Below are 12,213 nucleotides of genomic sequence, written 5' to 3'. Positions count from 1 at the left end.
GCCCATCCGTCTAAACTAGGCAGGGTTGGACGCCACGATTGGATTCGTGATAAGTCCAACTTATGAGCTGTGAAGGCAGCTAGCTAGAGGTAACTAGACTCTGCACTGCACTACCACCACGAGGTATGATCGTAAACCACCTGTTGTATTCGTAGTACGTTCACCGTGACGCAGCTCTATTGTGACGCGACTTTATTGTGACGCAACCGTGCTTCTGCTGCACAGTTAACCAAGTTGGAGAGAAGTCACCTAAGCCGGCACGCCGAGGTAAAAATCCTCGAAGTCTAACCGCTAGCTACCTAACAAGCTAGTTATTCCATCGGATTATCTTCGGCTAGCTAGTGAATGTCAATATTAACGTTATTTAATGAGTAAAATGTTTGAAGTGTCACCTGTCATTTTTCTGGTTACAGGTCTAAGCTTTTCTAGGTCAGCTAGCTGAGAAGGCTGTGTTGCCGGGCATGCATTTTCATCTCATTATGCGCTGATTTCAGTAACTTAAGACAGCGAACGTTATTTGGTGTTTTGAGAAGTCTTGTGCCTAAATGAACTAGACTAGCTATCTTCGTATTTTGCTTAATAAGTTGCTAAACGGCAAAGTTGTTTTGGGTCTACATAGCTAGCTAGCCTGCTAGCCAACTATGCATGTCAGTTGCATGCAAATGTCCATGGTAAAGAAGTAAGCAAGCAGACCGAGCTGACATTAGCTAGTTACCGAGCCAAGTTTGCCTACAGTGGACCGTGTCCCCCCCCCCCCCCCCCCCCTAATAGCTTGCTAAGCGTTGTTTGTCTTTTTGTGATGTTTTTTCACGCTTGCCTGCATTTTTATTAACAAAAAAAGATTACGACACGGCATGGTTTACTGTAATGTAAAAACACACCTGCCGGCCCGTTCCTACTGGGTGAAAGGTGAATGCGACCAACTTCTTGTGTGGCAGGGTGTGTACTGTCATTTGTCACTGTGCAGACACTTACTATTATCTAAACATTGGAGTAACCGAACAGGCCGAATGTTGTGATGTGATGGCAGGACGTCTGTATAGTGTATCACTTCAGAGGCTGCGTACGTTTCTAAGATTTGTTATGTACTGCGTGCTTCCCATTGAAGCTTTGTTACTTTAGCTAAAATGTCGTACCTTCTCAGATCCCAGAGTCTGTAGAGAGGAAAAGAGAGTGTGGTCAGAGAGGACAGTGCCTAGATTGGCCGACGGTCCCAGAACATGCCCTCAGACAGAGAGCCATGCGTCACTGCTAAACTACTCCATCTTATCTTCCTCTCAACCTTTTGGGGCATGCAGATATGGGTCACCTTCATCTCTGGTGAGAATCTGAACTAGTCAACGTACATAGCGCATTTTTGAAAAACTGGGCGGAGACGTGCAACACTCCCCGCTATAGCTCTAACATGATATGAAACGCACATATGACTTGCGTTTTACGGCCTGGTACTAACTGTGAAATGCTGTCCACTTGTTTCAGGGTTTGTGATGGACAGCCATCTGAACAGACACGCCTACGGCTTTATTCAGAGCCGCCTGTTCCCTTTCTACCTGCACATCGGTTCAGCGTGTGCCTTCTTTAACCTCGCCATTTTTGCCATCTACCATCCCAGAGACCTGCTGGATGAGAAAGAAGCCGCTCAGGTACGCCACACGTAGGACTTTGTGCAAGGCTGTGGTCTCTAACGTAAGTATTAGATGCGTGTGTAGAGCTGTATGGAACAAAATCCATGTCATGATGATCGTTTAAAATGTTTTTTAGTATATTCATAATGTTTAATATTTCTGTATTACAATAGTGGGCCAAATCTATCATACCTACTGCTAGAATTAACATGATATTGGCAGCAAAAAGCTTCCTGGTAACATGTTTTCCGATTTATACACGTGGATAAATGGCGTATTTGACCACTTGTATAATATATAGTTCTACCATGTTTTCTTCTCATTTTGCTATTTTACAATAGCGATTCATAACAGGGTTGAGATAAGCTGGGCCTTGCCTTGATGATCAGCGAGAGTAGCCGGTCACAGTCAGGACAGGAGTTTACCTGCCGCACCCGATGTGAGCTGGCAGCTCATATGTAACGTTTCTCTGAAAAATATAAAATTGTTTCACATGTGAGCATAATATCAACACACTCCAAATACCCAAATACACCCTCAGTTAGTAGCTTGCATGCTGTATTAATTACAGTTTGTGGGTATATGTATTTCAGCGGAGATTCTAGCCAATGCGGATTAAGCTCTGTCATCTCGTGCGGCTCGTGCGGCTCGTGCAGACAGGTGAAGAGCGCCTGCAGGCGTCTCACTCTCATGAGATTATAACGGTTTGTGTCTTTGTGACGTGCTGATGGCCTCCACGCAAATCGGACAAAAAGAAACAAACCTAACCAGCATGCATCTCACCAAACCAGTTAGTGATCGGCCTGCGCAGTGCAATAAAGCTTCACCCCGCAAAAATCACCATCCAAACCTGACGGACGGTACATTTCCCAGTATCTTTGCACTAACAATGTTTGGCCATATGAGCAAGTTGTCACCAAAATTCTGCACATTTTTAGCTAATTGAAAAATGTGTTGAAAAGGCACATTTTCAATTTATTTGGAGTGATCATGATGGCAAACATTGCCGCTGCAATAGTATGAGGACACAGAGAGGAAGCTGCCTTGCTCAGGCAGAATCTCAGACTGCCATGAACATCTGTCATAATAAGAAATGAAAATGTAGGTGTTGGAGAGGAAAAAAAACTATAAACAGATTTAGGCTGAGGAGAGATACAAGTTTGCTGTTCTGCCATTTGTCATTTTCTCAGTACAACCCAGTAGTTCCTGTCTTGGTGTAATATGCATAAAATGCGTTCCATTTTTATGGAATGGCAGTTTGCAGCTTACCACTGTCTCACAACTACAGATAATCAGGCATCTGTCTCTTGACGTGTGTCTTTAATATTTATTTATGCCGATTTTGATTGGTTTTCACCTTGGGTAGAGGTGAGTTTAAAGTAGGGCCAAACACAAACAATGTTACTGCAATATGTAATTCAGCAATTAATTTAACATGTGCATAATAGATCAATTATCTATACATCTTAGGTTCAAGGTCATTCATGCTTGAATGTTCCTCCCCCTATAAATCGCAGTGGTCTTTATGACCACACATTTAATGAATTAATTCTGTATATAATATGAGTATGCATGTGATGGGTAATGCAGGCTCTTCATGGTTTTGAACGATAGCACCTTATGATTCAAATAGGCCAGATGTGATTTAAAAAATAAAGGTTTTTTTCTTAGGGCCTCTGATGAGCTCTGGAAAGGCTGTGAACAGAAGTCCGTCTCTCTTCACTCGTTTTAATCTAGTCTGTCTTCCCGCACAGATCTTTATCTTCTTCGTGTGCGTGACCGTGGCGGCAGTGAACGCCCAGTGGTTTGGCCAGCTGACCTCTGAGATCATGGCGGACATGCATGTGATGGAGCAGTCCTGCGGCCTGGGTCAGGACATCGGCCTGTCGTCCAACCGCGAGGCTTACTCCAAACTGTGTCTCGCCAACCCCAAGTACAAGCGGTTAAGCAGCCGGCTGTGGCTCTACCACCTGCTGTCGTCCCTGTGCAACCTGTGCTGCATTGTTTGTAATGGCTACAGTCTTTACTACCTAGCAGAGAACCTCACTACGCTGTGAACAGCTAGACAGCCGACCCTGTGCCAGGGCGACATACCGGCGATGCAGAGAGAGGCAGTCTGTGTCTTGGACCTGGGCCAACAAGTCAGTCTGGGCATGCCCAGCTAGTGCCACCCTGGTTGGTCTCGTTTCTTACTGTTTTTCTCTTCCTTTGTCCTCAGTCTCGTAGTATCTAATGTAAAATACTTATGTAGATCAGATGCACTATCTTTGAAAGATGGGGGTTTTTTTTTTTTAGAAGAAGAAGAAGAACAGTTGTTACAGAATATCAAATTTTTTTTTTTGTTTTTTTTTTATATGTTGATTTCTTTTTCCTCTACTCACATGCATGAGAAAACTCTAGATTATTCTGTTAAAGAATCTCCCATAGATTCTTCAGCCAATACTTCTGGAGTCCTTATGATCATTTTGTACACCGTGTTCGTGATCACAGCTGCTGGGTTTATGTGCTCTTAGTAAACAGGCCAAGGGTTGTCCTGCGGTCAGGTTGTATGGGGGGCAATCAAGGTGACCACTCCCTGGCCTCGGAGCTGGTATCCCAGGGTTGGGGAAAGTACCAATTTGCTGATTGTGTGCCACCACATTCTGTTGACATCCATCCAAGCTGCAACACCCACTCACAACCTTTCCTCCTGTATGGCAAGCTCGCACAGAGCATGCTTCCTTTGTGGTAAGACTTCTTTCCTAATTAGCTTCAGTACTCAAAACGGCATGTTTTAGCTGTGGCGAATATCTATAGCTGGTCTGGAGCCCTCTTTGCATTTCCCAGCCTTTTGTCTCTGTTCCTCCTCAATGTGGTTCTGCAGGTTATGCAGGCTCTACTGTCTAACCATCAGGTACTGTAGACACACCCACACCAGCAATGCGACACAAAGTAGCAGCGCAATGTAACTGAACATAGCTGCAGTGCAGGTTGTACGTTTGGGGGTCCAGATAAGCAACTGTCTCAGTTTACAGACTTCATCAGTAGCATTTGCTCTTTAAAATGTAACAAGTAGCATGCAAACTCCATGCGTTTGGTGAATGAGTCTACACAACTTGGCTAGCTAAAGAAAGCTACCTTGTGAGCAGAAGCCTTAACCGAACGTACAGCGTGGCGCGTTCTTCTAAGGGTGGATGCTTAACAGTGCTGGCAAACTGCTCCTGTTGTACGTCTGTTAGCACCACCAAGGTCATCTTTACCACCCAGCTTCAATTCCCAGAAACACGTAGCATCTTGCTGACAAGCCAAATGCTGTAAATATAAACTGAAATGTTGATAGTAATGTTTGTATAAGTGGATCAGTATACTATAGTGATTCTCTTTTAATCCTATAGATTAAAAATAAGGTATCCCAGTGACACCAAGACTACATCTTTGATACTTTTAGAATAAACTTGTGAATCTAAAAGTAGGCATTTGATCAGGGAGCTGTCACTGCTAGGCTAAGTTGTTCTGCAGTGAAGTCTGTGCAGTTTTTCACTTTCCCGAGAGTTAGTCATTTGCGTCTAAGCCTACAGTATTGGTTTCATCATGATAGAAAACATAATCCACCATTCTGACAGCACTCCTAAATGGTATCTTCATCAGTAGGGTTGTACATGTGCAGTTGTATGGCTCCCTTCACGTGCTGTGACATTCTGCTCTTTAGGAGTCCACGGCAAACTGTGAATGTGTGATAGTGGATTGTCAATCAAGTATGCTTATTGGACAATAAGGACCACACCCCGACAACTCTCAGATCGGGCCAATGAGTTAATTTGGTTGGCTTTTCTGTAGTGTTTCATCTCTTTGGTCATTTTTAAATGCAAAATTTGCAGGATGCTGCATAACACTCCAATGTAATGCAAGGCATATTTTAATACCGTACAATATATTCCCTGGGTCTTTAAAATGTATCTGCATTACAGGAGTGACATGATTCATCATGTGCCCATACTTGATGTTACACAGTCGCATTGTGTGCCTCACTGTGTATTGTTATGAAAGAATGTTAGGCTGGAAAATCCTGTCCATCCCAGTTTTATCTCTCGTTCATGTCTAGTGTTGTCATAGGACCCTAAATAGGAAAATGCGAATAATGTTTTAGACTAGACTATATAATATAGAAAAGAAAGCTGCTGGTAAGGCTTTTAGTATCTTGCTCTGCAATTTAGGGTGCTCGCTATTCAGTCAATGCAAATGAGACAGCAGTTCATTAAAAATGAATATTTCCATGTTAATTGCTGCAGTGGTGGTTTCATGGAGTACCTGATGTGAATGGACTCACATGGTGTTTAAGCCTATTCTTTAACACCTTTGGATCTGTTTTTATCTAGGTGGAGTTCTGTTCACCATGATGAGACCCAGTACAGGACTGTATTCCCGGTGGTATTTATGTGTTTTATGGTGTTGGATAATATCCATGTATCGGATGAAGTTACCATTACAGTTTCTGATAATATTTTGTTACTTTTGCACCTTTCATGTCTGTTAATGCACCTCTGTTATTATGGATTCTTACCACTTAAAGGTGGTCAGTGTACTGGACAGCTATTTATTCAGATGGTGTGTGTGTGTGTGTGTGTGTGTGTGTGTGTGTGTGTGTGTGTGTGTGTGTGTGTGTGTGTGTGTGTGTGTGTGTGTGTGTGTGTGTGTGTGTGTGTGTGTGAGAGAGAGAAATTAAAAAGCTGGTGCTAAATTGTCTATACTTGTGTGTTCTGTTCAGTAACATTCTGTGTTGATTTGCCTGAAAATGCCAAAAAACATGTTAATACTGTATCATTTGCACAATCAGGACCAGGAATAGGAAGACTTTTTAACTGCAGAAGAGAGCTTCATTTCCGCCTGACATTCTGTACAAGTTTTTAATTTGATGTAGTTTAAATCTTGGACCGCTTTTTGGGCTAATCAAAGGTACATTTAATTGGTTTTCACAAAGGGAATGTTGTAATATTTGAAAATGAAGGGGGGAGAAAAACATCACCCCCAACCCCCTTCTGAACCCTTACACATTCACAGATTAAATGCAGATACAAATCCACAACACAGGAGATGATTAAAAGTAGCTGAGCTGAATGATGCCAACAATAGTTGTAGTAATAACAGTAGCTGTGGTGGTCATAGAATCTTATAACACAATGCCCATGTAGTCCATCTTTTCCACATAAGTAACCGTAACTCCCAGACAGAGTAAAACCCTGCACCATATCCCCTTATGGTGTTAAATAGTAAATCAGTAACCCCGTGATAAAACAGGTGTGACCATGTGTTTCCATTTAAGCAGCACACGTTATCGTGCCTGCAAGGTTGCAAAAGCAATCACACTTTTGGCTGAAATGATTATATAAACGTGATAATCACTCCAAATGTTGCTACTAGTGAAAAGGGCTCAACAAAAGGCTTCCAAACATCAGTAAGGAAAGAAAACATTATTTTCCAAAAGAAAGCTAGTTTGGGGCATGAAGAGAGTATGTGAAAGGGTGGTTAGTTCTGATTTGCCCCTGTTGCACATGGGGTGAATATTTTGTATGAATAACACTGCCAATTGTATATTTAGAGTTGGAAAAAAAATGTGTCTGAGCTGTTCAAGTGACAGGATGGTTACCCATAAAAAGGTCTTTTACTGTGTGGATGCTCCTTGTCCACCCCCACGTTAAAGCCCCTATCAATTACTGAGGACATAAACATGTTATTTCTGTCTGTAGGAGCATGTATTGAGAGGTCTTTAAGTGAAAAGGCATTTCTAAGTTGTGTAGAAATTTTAAAGGAATGTTTCACAACTGGTTGGACATGTATCTGGATTTAGACTCAAGCATAAGAGCACTTTGACAGAGCAGTTTGTAATGAAACAAGATTTACCAAAAGTAGCCACTTGGATTTCTCTTGATTTGCAGAGTTTGAAGAATCAATCCTGCATAACTGACCGTATAGTCTGTATAATGCGGAAGGTTTGGCCGTGACGAAGCATCATCGGTGTCTTTCTAGCATGCCGTGGTGAATTCTAGGGATTCTTTTATTCCACAGAAACTCAACAGTTACATTATCAATACATATTTAAAAAAATGTTTTTTAAAGATTTTGTTAAAATTTTTGGAATATTTCAGAACAGAAATGAACATTTCTGTGCCAAATTCATTAATAATATTTACTCTCCCCTAGTGATAAAGGAAGAAAACTGCTCAAGGTATTATTTCAGACTGGTTATGAGGGGAGGGAGGGGGAGGGATTGACTTCATAAAGGTCCGAAGGCTTTTAGATTTTACTAATAATTCTTTAAGAAGAAAACCCCTGAGTGCTTCAAAGGGAATGCGTGCCCGGTATAGTGGTGAGTGCCAAAGCCTGCAGCTTCTAATGCCCCGCCTCTACCCGCTATGGCAGAATCCCCCAATTCTCCAATAAACAGGATTTTTAAAATAAAATGAAAAATACACTTTATGATGTATGTTTGCCTCTTGCCCTTTTAGGGGCCACATGCTTGATGGAAAATTTTCAGATTTTTTATATAAAATTTAAATTTTCAAAATTTTAAAATGGAATTGTAGGTTTGTATTTCAGTAGTATTGTAGATTGTTTAAGTTAACATGGTTTGATCACATCAAAGAGTGTAGCTGTGTAAGAAATGTTTAAGTACCTATGTACCCACTAATTAATGTATAGAAATAAATTAAACACAAAAAATATATATATATCACCAACATATACCTAAAAGATATGAACAAGTTTAAGATTAAGTTGTTAAACAATTTATAGTTTTATTTAATTTTTTTTCAGTTATTTACATTGATTTGTGTTATATTTTAATTGCCAGTATTTCCTAATTTTCTATAGCACATTCTGAAATACATTCTACTCTTAATTTGATACTTGAATCTTGTATGTACAATGCTGTTATATCTTCCATATTCATATTTAATGTCATGATGTTTTCATGTAGTTCGAAATTTAGAACTACATTTTGAAATTTGCAGTCACCCAGTAGTTAATGAATTCAAATGCACCAATCCCAGATAGTGTCAGCAAAACTGATCTAAAACTGACTAAAACAGATGCTAATGTGATAATGCCAGACAAAATATAATGCACACTTTATTCAATACTTTAAATTATATATTTTTACAGGTCTTTTGGCTGGTAGGATCATTAAAGCTTGGACCTGGAGTGGCTCAAAGTCAAATGAGCTGCCAAACTAGAGGTTCAAAAGCAGGCTTGGATTAGGCCAAAATGACTGTAACAAACTCAGAATCAAAGGCAGAATCATACATAAAATCAGAAACTAAATCAGGTGGGGAGTCCGTGACAGGCTTGGTCTGTCCCAAAGCTGTCTGTGGACAAAGGAACATTGTCAGGCTTGGTCTCTGTCCCAAACCTAACTGTAGACTTGGGTACAGTATCAAGTTTAGTCTTTTTCCCAAACCTGATAGTGGACTTGGGTACAGTAGCAAGTTGAATCTGTGTCCCAAAGCTGAAAGGCACAGTGTCCGACTTGATCTGTGTCCCAAAGCTGTCTGTGGACGCCGATACAGTGGCAGGTGTGGTCTGTGTTCCAAAGCTGTCAGTGGACACTGATACAGAAGCAGATTTGGTCTGTATCCCAAAGCTGTCAGTGGACACTTTTACAGTGGCAGGTTTGGTCTGTGTCCTAAAGCTGTCAGTGGACACTGATACAGTGGCAGGTTTGGTTTGTGTCTTAAAGCTGTCAGTGGACACTGATACAGTGGCAGGTTTGGTTTGAGTCCTAAGGCTGTCAGTGGACACTGTTACAGTGGCAGGTTTGGTTTGTGTCCTAAAGCTGTCAGTGGACACTGATACAGTGGCAGGTTTGGTTTGTGTCTTAAAGCTGTCAGTGGACACTGATACAGTGGCAGGTTTGGTTTGAGTCCTAAGGCTGTCAGTGGACACTGTTACAGTGGCAGGTTTGGTTTGTGTCCTAAAGCTGTCAGTGGACACTGATACAGTGGCAGGTTTGATTGAAGTTCCAAAGGAGAATGCAGCAGGCCTGGTCTGGGGCTCTGTGGTAGCCATAAACCTGAATTTGGATGCAGAGGTGGATTTGGATAGAGAGCTTTTTTCAGGATGGCTAGCAGAGATGGTGCACAGAGAAGCATTTAACTGACTTCTCAAATGAGGCGATGAATCACGGCATGGTTTGAAATGAGCAGTTCTCTTTTTAAGTGTAGAGACAAATATCTTCACATTCTGATGCGAATGTAGCATATCTATCTCCTGGGTAAGTCATCATCTCGACTGAGATCATGTAAAGAGAAAATCTACAAGAAAGAATATATAATACAAAATAAATTCAAGGGGTAACACTCTTGGACAAGAAACTTTCTTGAGTTTCTTCAGATAGGTGGCCCAGGAATCTTGTGCGTTACCTGCAGGTAATGGATGTCATCCTCTGTCTTTGAGAGCTGCTGTAGCTCATCTTCTGTCCTTTGGAGATCAGTAATCTTCTGCTCCACTTGCTTTAAGTGTGTTTTAGCTCTACATAGTTCAGCTTCCTCCTGAGTTCTGATCACTGCTGTCGCCTCAGAGCACTTTTTTCCAAATCGAGCGAATGAGCTCATGAAACATCATCTCAGTGTCCTTCACCGCTGTATGTGCAGAACTCTATTCAGACCAATAATGGGCAAGAAGGAGAAGCGTTTAGCTTTCATCAGAACATCGACGGTATGGTGTCTCCGTGCCCTGCACTCACCTTAAGAGACTCTATAGATGTCATAAGCTCCACACGCTCCCCCTCCCACTTTTGGATTCTCTTTTTGTAAATGTTCTGTGCCTCAAACACCTGCTTCTGTCGAGAAACATGAAAAACAATCGACGCATCCCTATGTCGCCAACACTTGGGGTTAAAGTATTCTTATAGATAACGAACAGCACAGTATTAAGCACTATAGAATATTTGGATGACCTCACATGTTTGTATAAACTCTTCAGCCAAAACTATAGACGTGATTACATTTTTTTCTGTAAAGTAATGTAACGCATTGCTATTAAAAATCACATTAGTTACTAACTTAATAAAATAAGACACTACTGTCACAGTTCCCCGCTTGGAGTTTTTTGTGTTCTTGTTTTCACTTTTGCTTCTAGGTTGTTTATGTATTCAAGTTACGTTTCATTGTCTCCCAGTTCTTTGACAAGGAACTGTACAAAAGCTATCAATTAAAGATTTGCCCAAAACAAAGGAGGCATTCTCATTATTTCAAATTTTTCGTGCAGAAAAAAAACATTACTGTGAATGTACATGTTTCTCCAGGAAATAAATAATCATTACAACTTTAGAGAAGTAATGAGTAAGTAATGGACTATTTTTTGAGTACTCCAACGCTGGCCACCGGCTAACAAATATGTGGATCTAAAATGGTTCCGCATGTATCAGCTTGCGTGTGATTACATGTACATGTACAGGTGTGTCATTACTGGCAGTGGGAGCTCAGTGGTTAACGTACTCAAGTTGTAATTGGAAGGTTGCCAGTTCAAGTCCCAAGCTGCCACTGTTGGGCCCCTGGGTAAGACCACTAACCCTCAATTGCTCAAATTATATTCAGTCATAATTATAAGTCATTTGGGATAAAAGCATCTGCTAAATACTGTAAATGTAAAAATTACATGTACCTATACTTACCTCTTTCTCTGCCCTCTCAGCTACAGTTGAAACCATTTTGTGACCACTGTGTTCATCTAGTGTGCACAGATAGCAAATGCATTTCTGATCTGTTTGGCAGTAAACCTCCAGAAGCCTCCCATGTTGTGGGCAGATTTTCTCATGAAGGTGTGCAGAGGCTTCCACCACTGTATGCCTTTTCAGGGCGGCGGACTCATCGTGAGGTTGAAAATGAGCTTTGCAGTAGGACGCCAGACACACCAGACAAGACTTGACAGCTTTTCTCTTTTTTCCAGTACAGATGTCACACTCAACATCTCCAGGTTTAGCATAACAATCAGCCATGAGTTACAGACCAGTATCTCTCAGTTTCTCCACCACCTCAGCTAGCATGTGGTTCCTGCGTATAGCAGGCCTCGGACTGAATCTCTCTCTGCAATGGGGACAACTGAAATCTCTTTGCTGATCCCAGAAGCTATTAATGCAGTTCATACAGAAACTATGTCCACAGGATAAAGTCACTGGATCGTTCAGTAAATCCAAGCAGAAATGCTTTACTGAAATGCATTACTGAACGATAAATCCAAGCAGAATTCCTCTTTCCCTAATAAAACACTTGCTTCTTCCATTTTAGTAAACCAAAAAATGTGCTTCAGAAAGGGGGCACTCAGAAGTTAGTTTCAGCTCTCCAGTAATGCAAGCAAATAGGCCCAACCTGCTTCCTGTTACATGCAAACTGTGGTCAGGACACAAAACCTCAGTCATTCTGCTCTGATATAGGAAATGGAACTGGAAGCTACACATAAACTCTGCAGTGTAAAGTGTAAACATTTGCACATAGTAGTAGTTTGTAGTTCGGTGGAAGTCATTGTTACTAGGGGGGAAAAACAGCTAATTAAGTAATCATGGAATCTTTTGTAGTGTATATACTGCAGAAGCAGACAAGGACTGACGTTGTCGTGG

The 12,213-nt window shown here is 41.3% G+C and overlaps 1 protein-coding gene and 1 long non-coding RNA gene across 4 annotated transcripts; one reads left to right on the top strand and one right to left on the bottom strand.

Annotated features, from left to right (window-relative positions):
* The first annotated feature begins 3 nt into the window (after positions 1-3).
* si:ch211-121a2.4 (transmembrane protein 205) lies at positions 4-6,300 on the top strand. 3 transcript variants are annotated; one of them, XM_027027904.3, is made up of 5 exons: positions 73-123; positions 226-267; positions 1,145-1,320; positions 1,480-1,643; positions 3,380-6,300. In XM_027027904.3, exons 3-5 carry the CDS (start codon positions 1,221-1,223, stop codon positions 3,680-3,682), a joined length of 567 nt encoding a protein of 188 aa, XP_026883705.2. In that variant the 5' UTR covers positions 73-123; positions 226-267; positions 1,145-1,220; the 3' UTR covers positions 3,683-6,300. The 3 variants fall into 3 exon arrangements, with proteins under 3 accessions (XP_081573519.1, XP_026883706.2, XP_026883705.2); XM_081717393.1 differs by lacking the exon at positions 226-267 and having other exon boundaries at positions 4-89; XM_027027905.3 differs by lacking the exon at positions 226-267 and having other exon boundaries at positions 27-123.
* A 2,818-nt stretch (positions 6,301-9,118) lies between these two features.
* LOC145658717 (uncharacterized) lies at positions 9,119-10,475 on the bottom strand. Its single transcript, XR_014124508.1, has 3 exons — positions 10,342-10,475; positions 10,019-10,253; positions 9,119-9,910 (listed from the first exon to the last, which is right to left on the bottom strand). It is a non-coding gene; the product is annotated as an uncharacterized LOC145658717 (long non-coding RNA).
* Positions 10,476-12,213: the final 1,738 nt, after the last annotated feature.

The sequence above is a fragment of the Electrophorus electricus genome, chromosome 7 (assembly GCF_041902795.1).
Source record: "Electrophorus electricus isolate QZ-2024a chromosome 7, ASM4190279v1, whole genome shotgun sequence".
NCBI classification, from domain to species: Eukaryota; Metazoa; Chordata; class Actinopteri; order Gymnotiformes; family Gymnotidae; genus Electrophorus; species Electrophorus electricus.
This window is presented reverse-complemented; position numbering and strand designations above follow the sequence as displayed.

Excerpts from the sequence above, each read along its gene's own strand:
- si:ch211-121a2.4 (XM_081717393.1), top strand. The coding sequence starts at position 1,221 with ATGCCCTCAGACAGAGAGCCATGCGTCACTGCTAAACTACTCCATCTT. Across the intron at positions 1,321-1,479 it reads ATGGGTCACCTTCATCTCTG|GGTTTGTGATGGACAGCCAT; the intron begins GTGAGAATCTGA and ends CACTTGTTTCAG. Across the intron at positions 1,644-3,379 it reads ATGAGAAAGAAGCCGCTCAG|ATCTTTATCTTCTTCGTGTG; the intron begins GTACGCCACACG and ends CTTCCCGCACAG.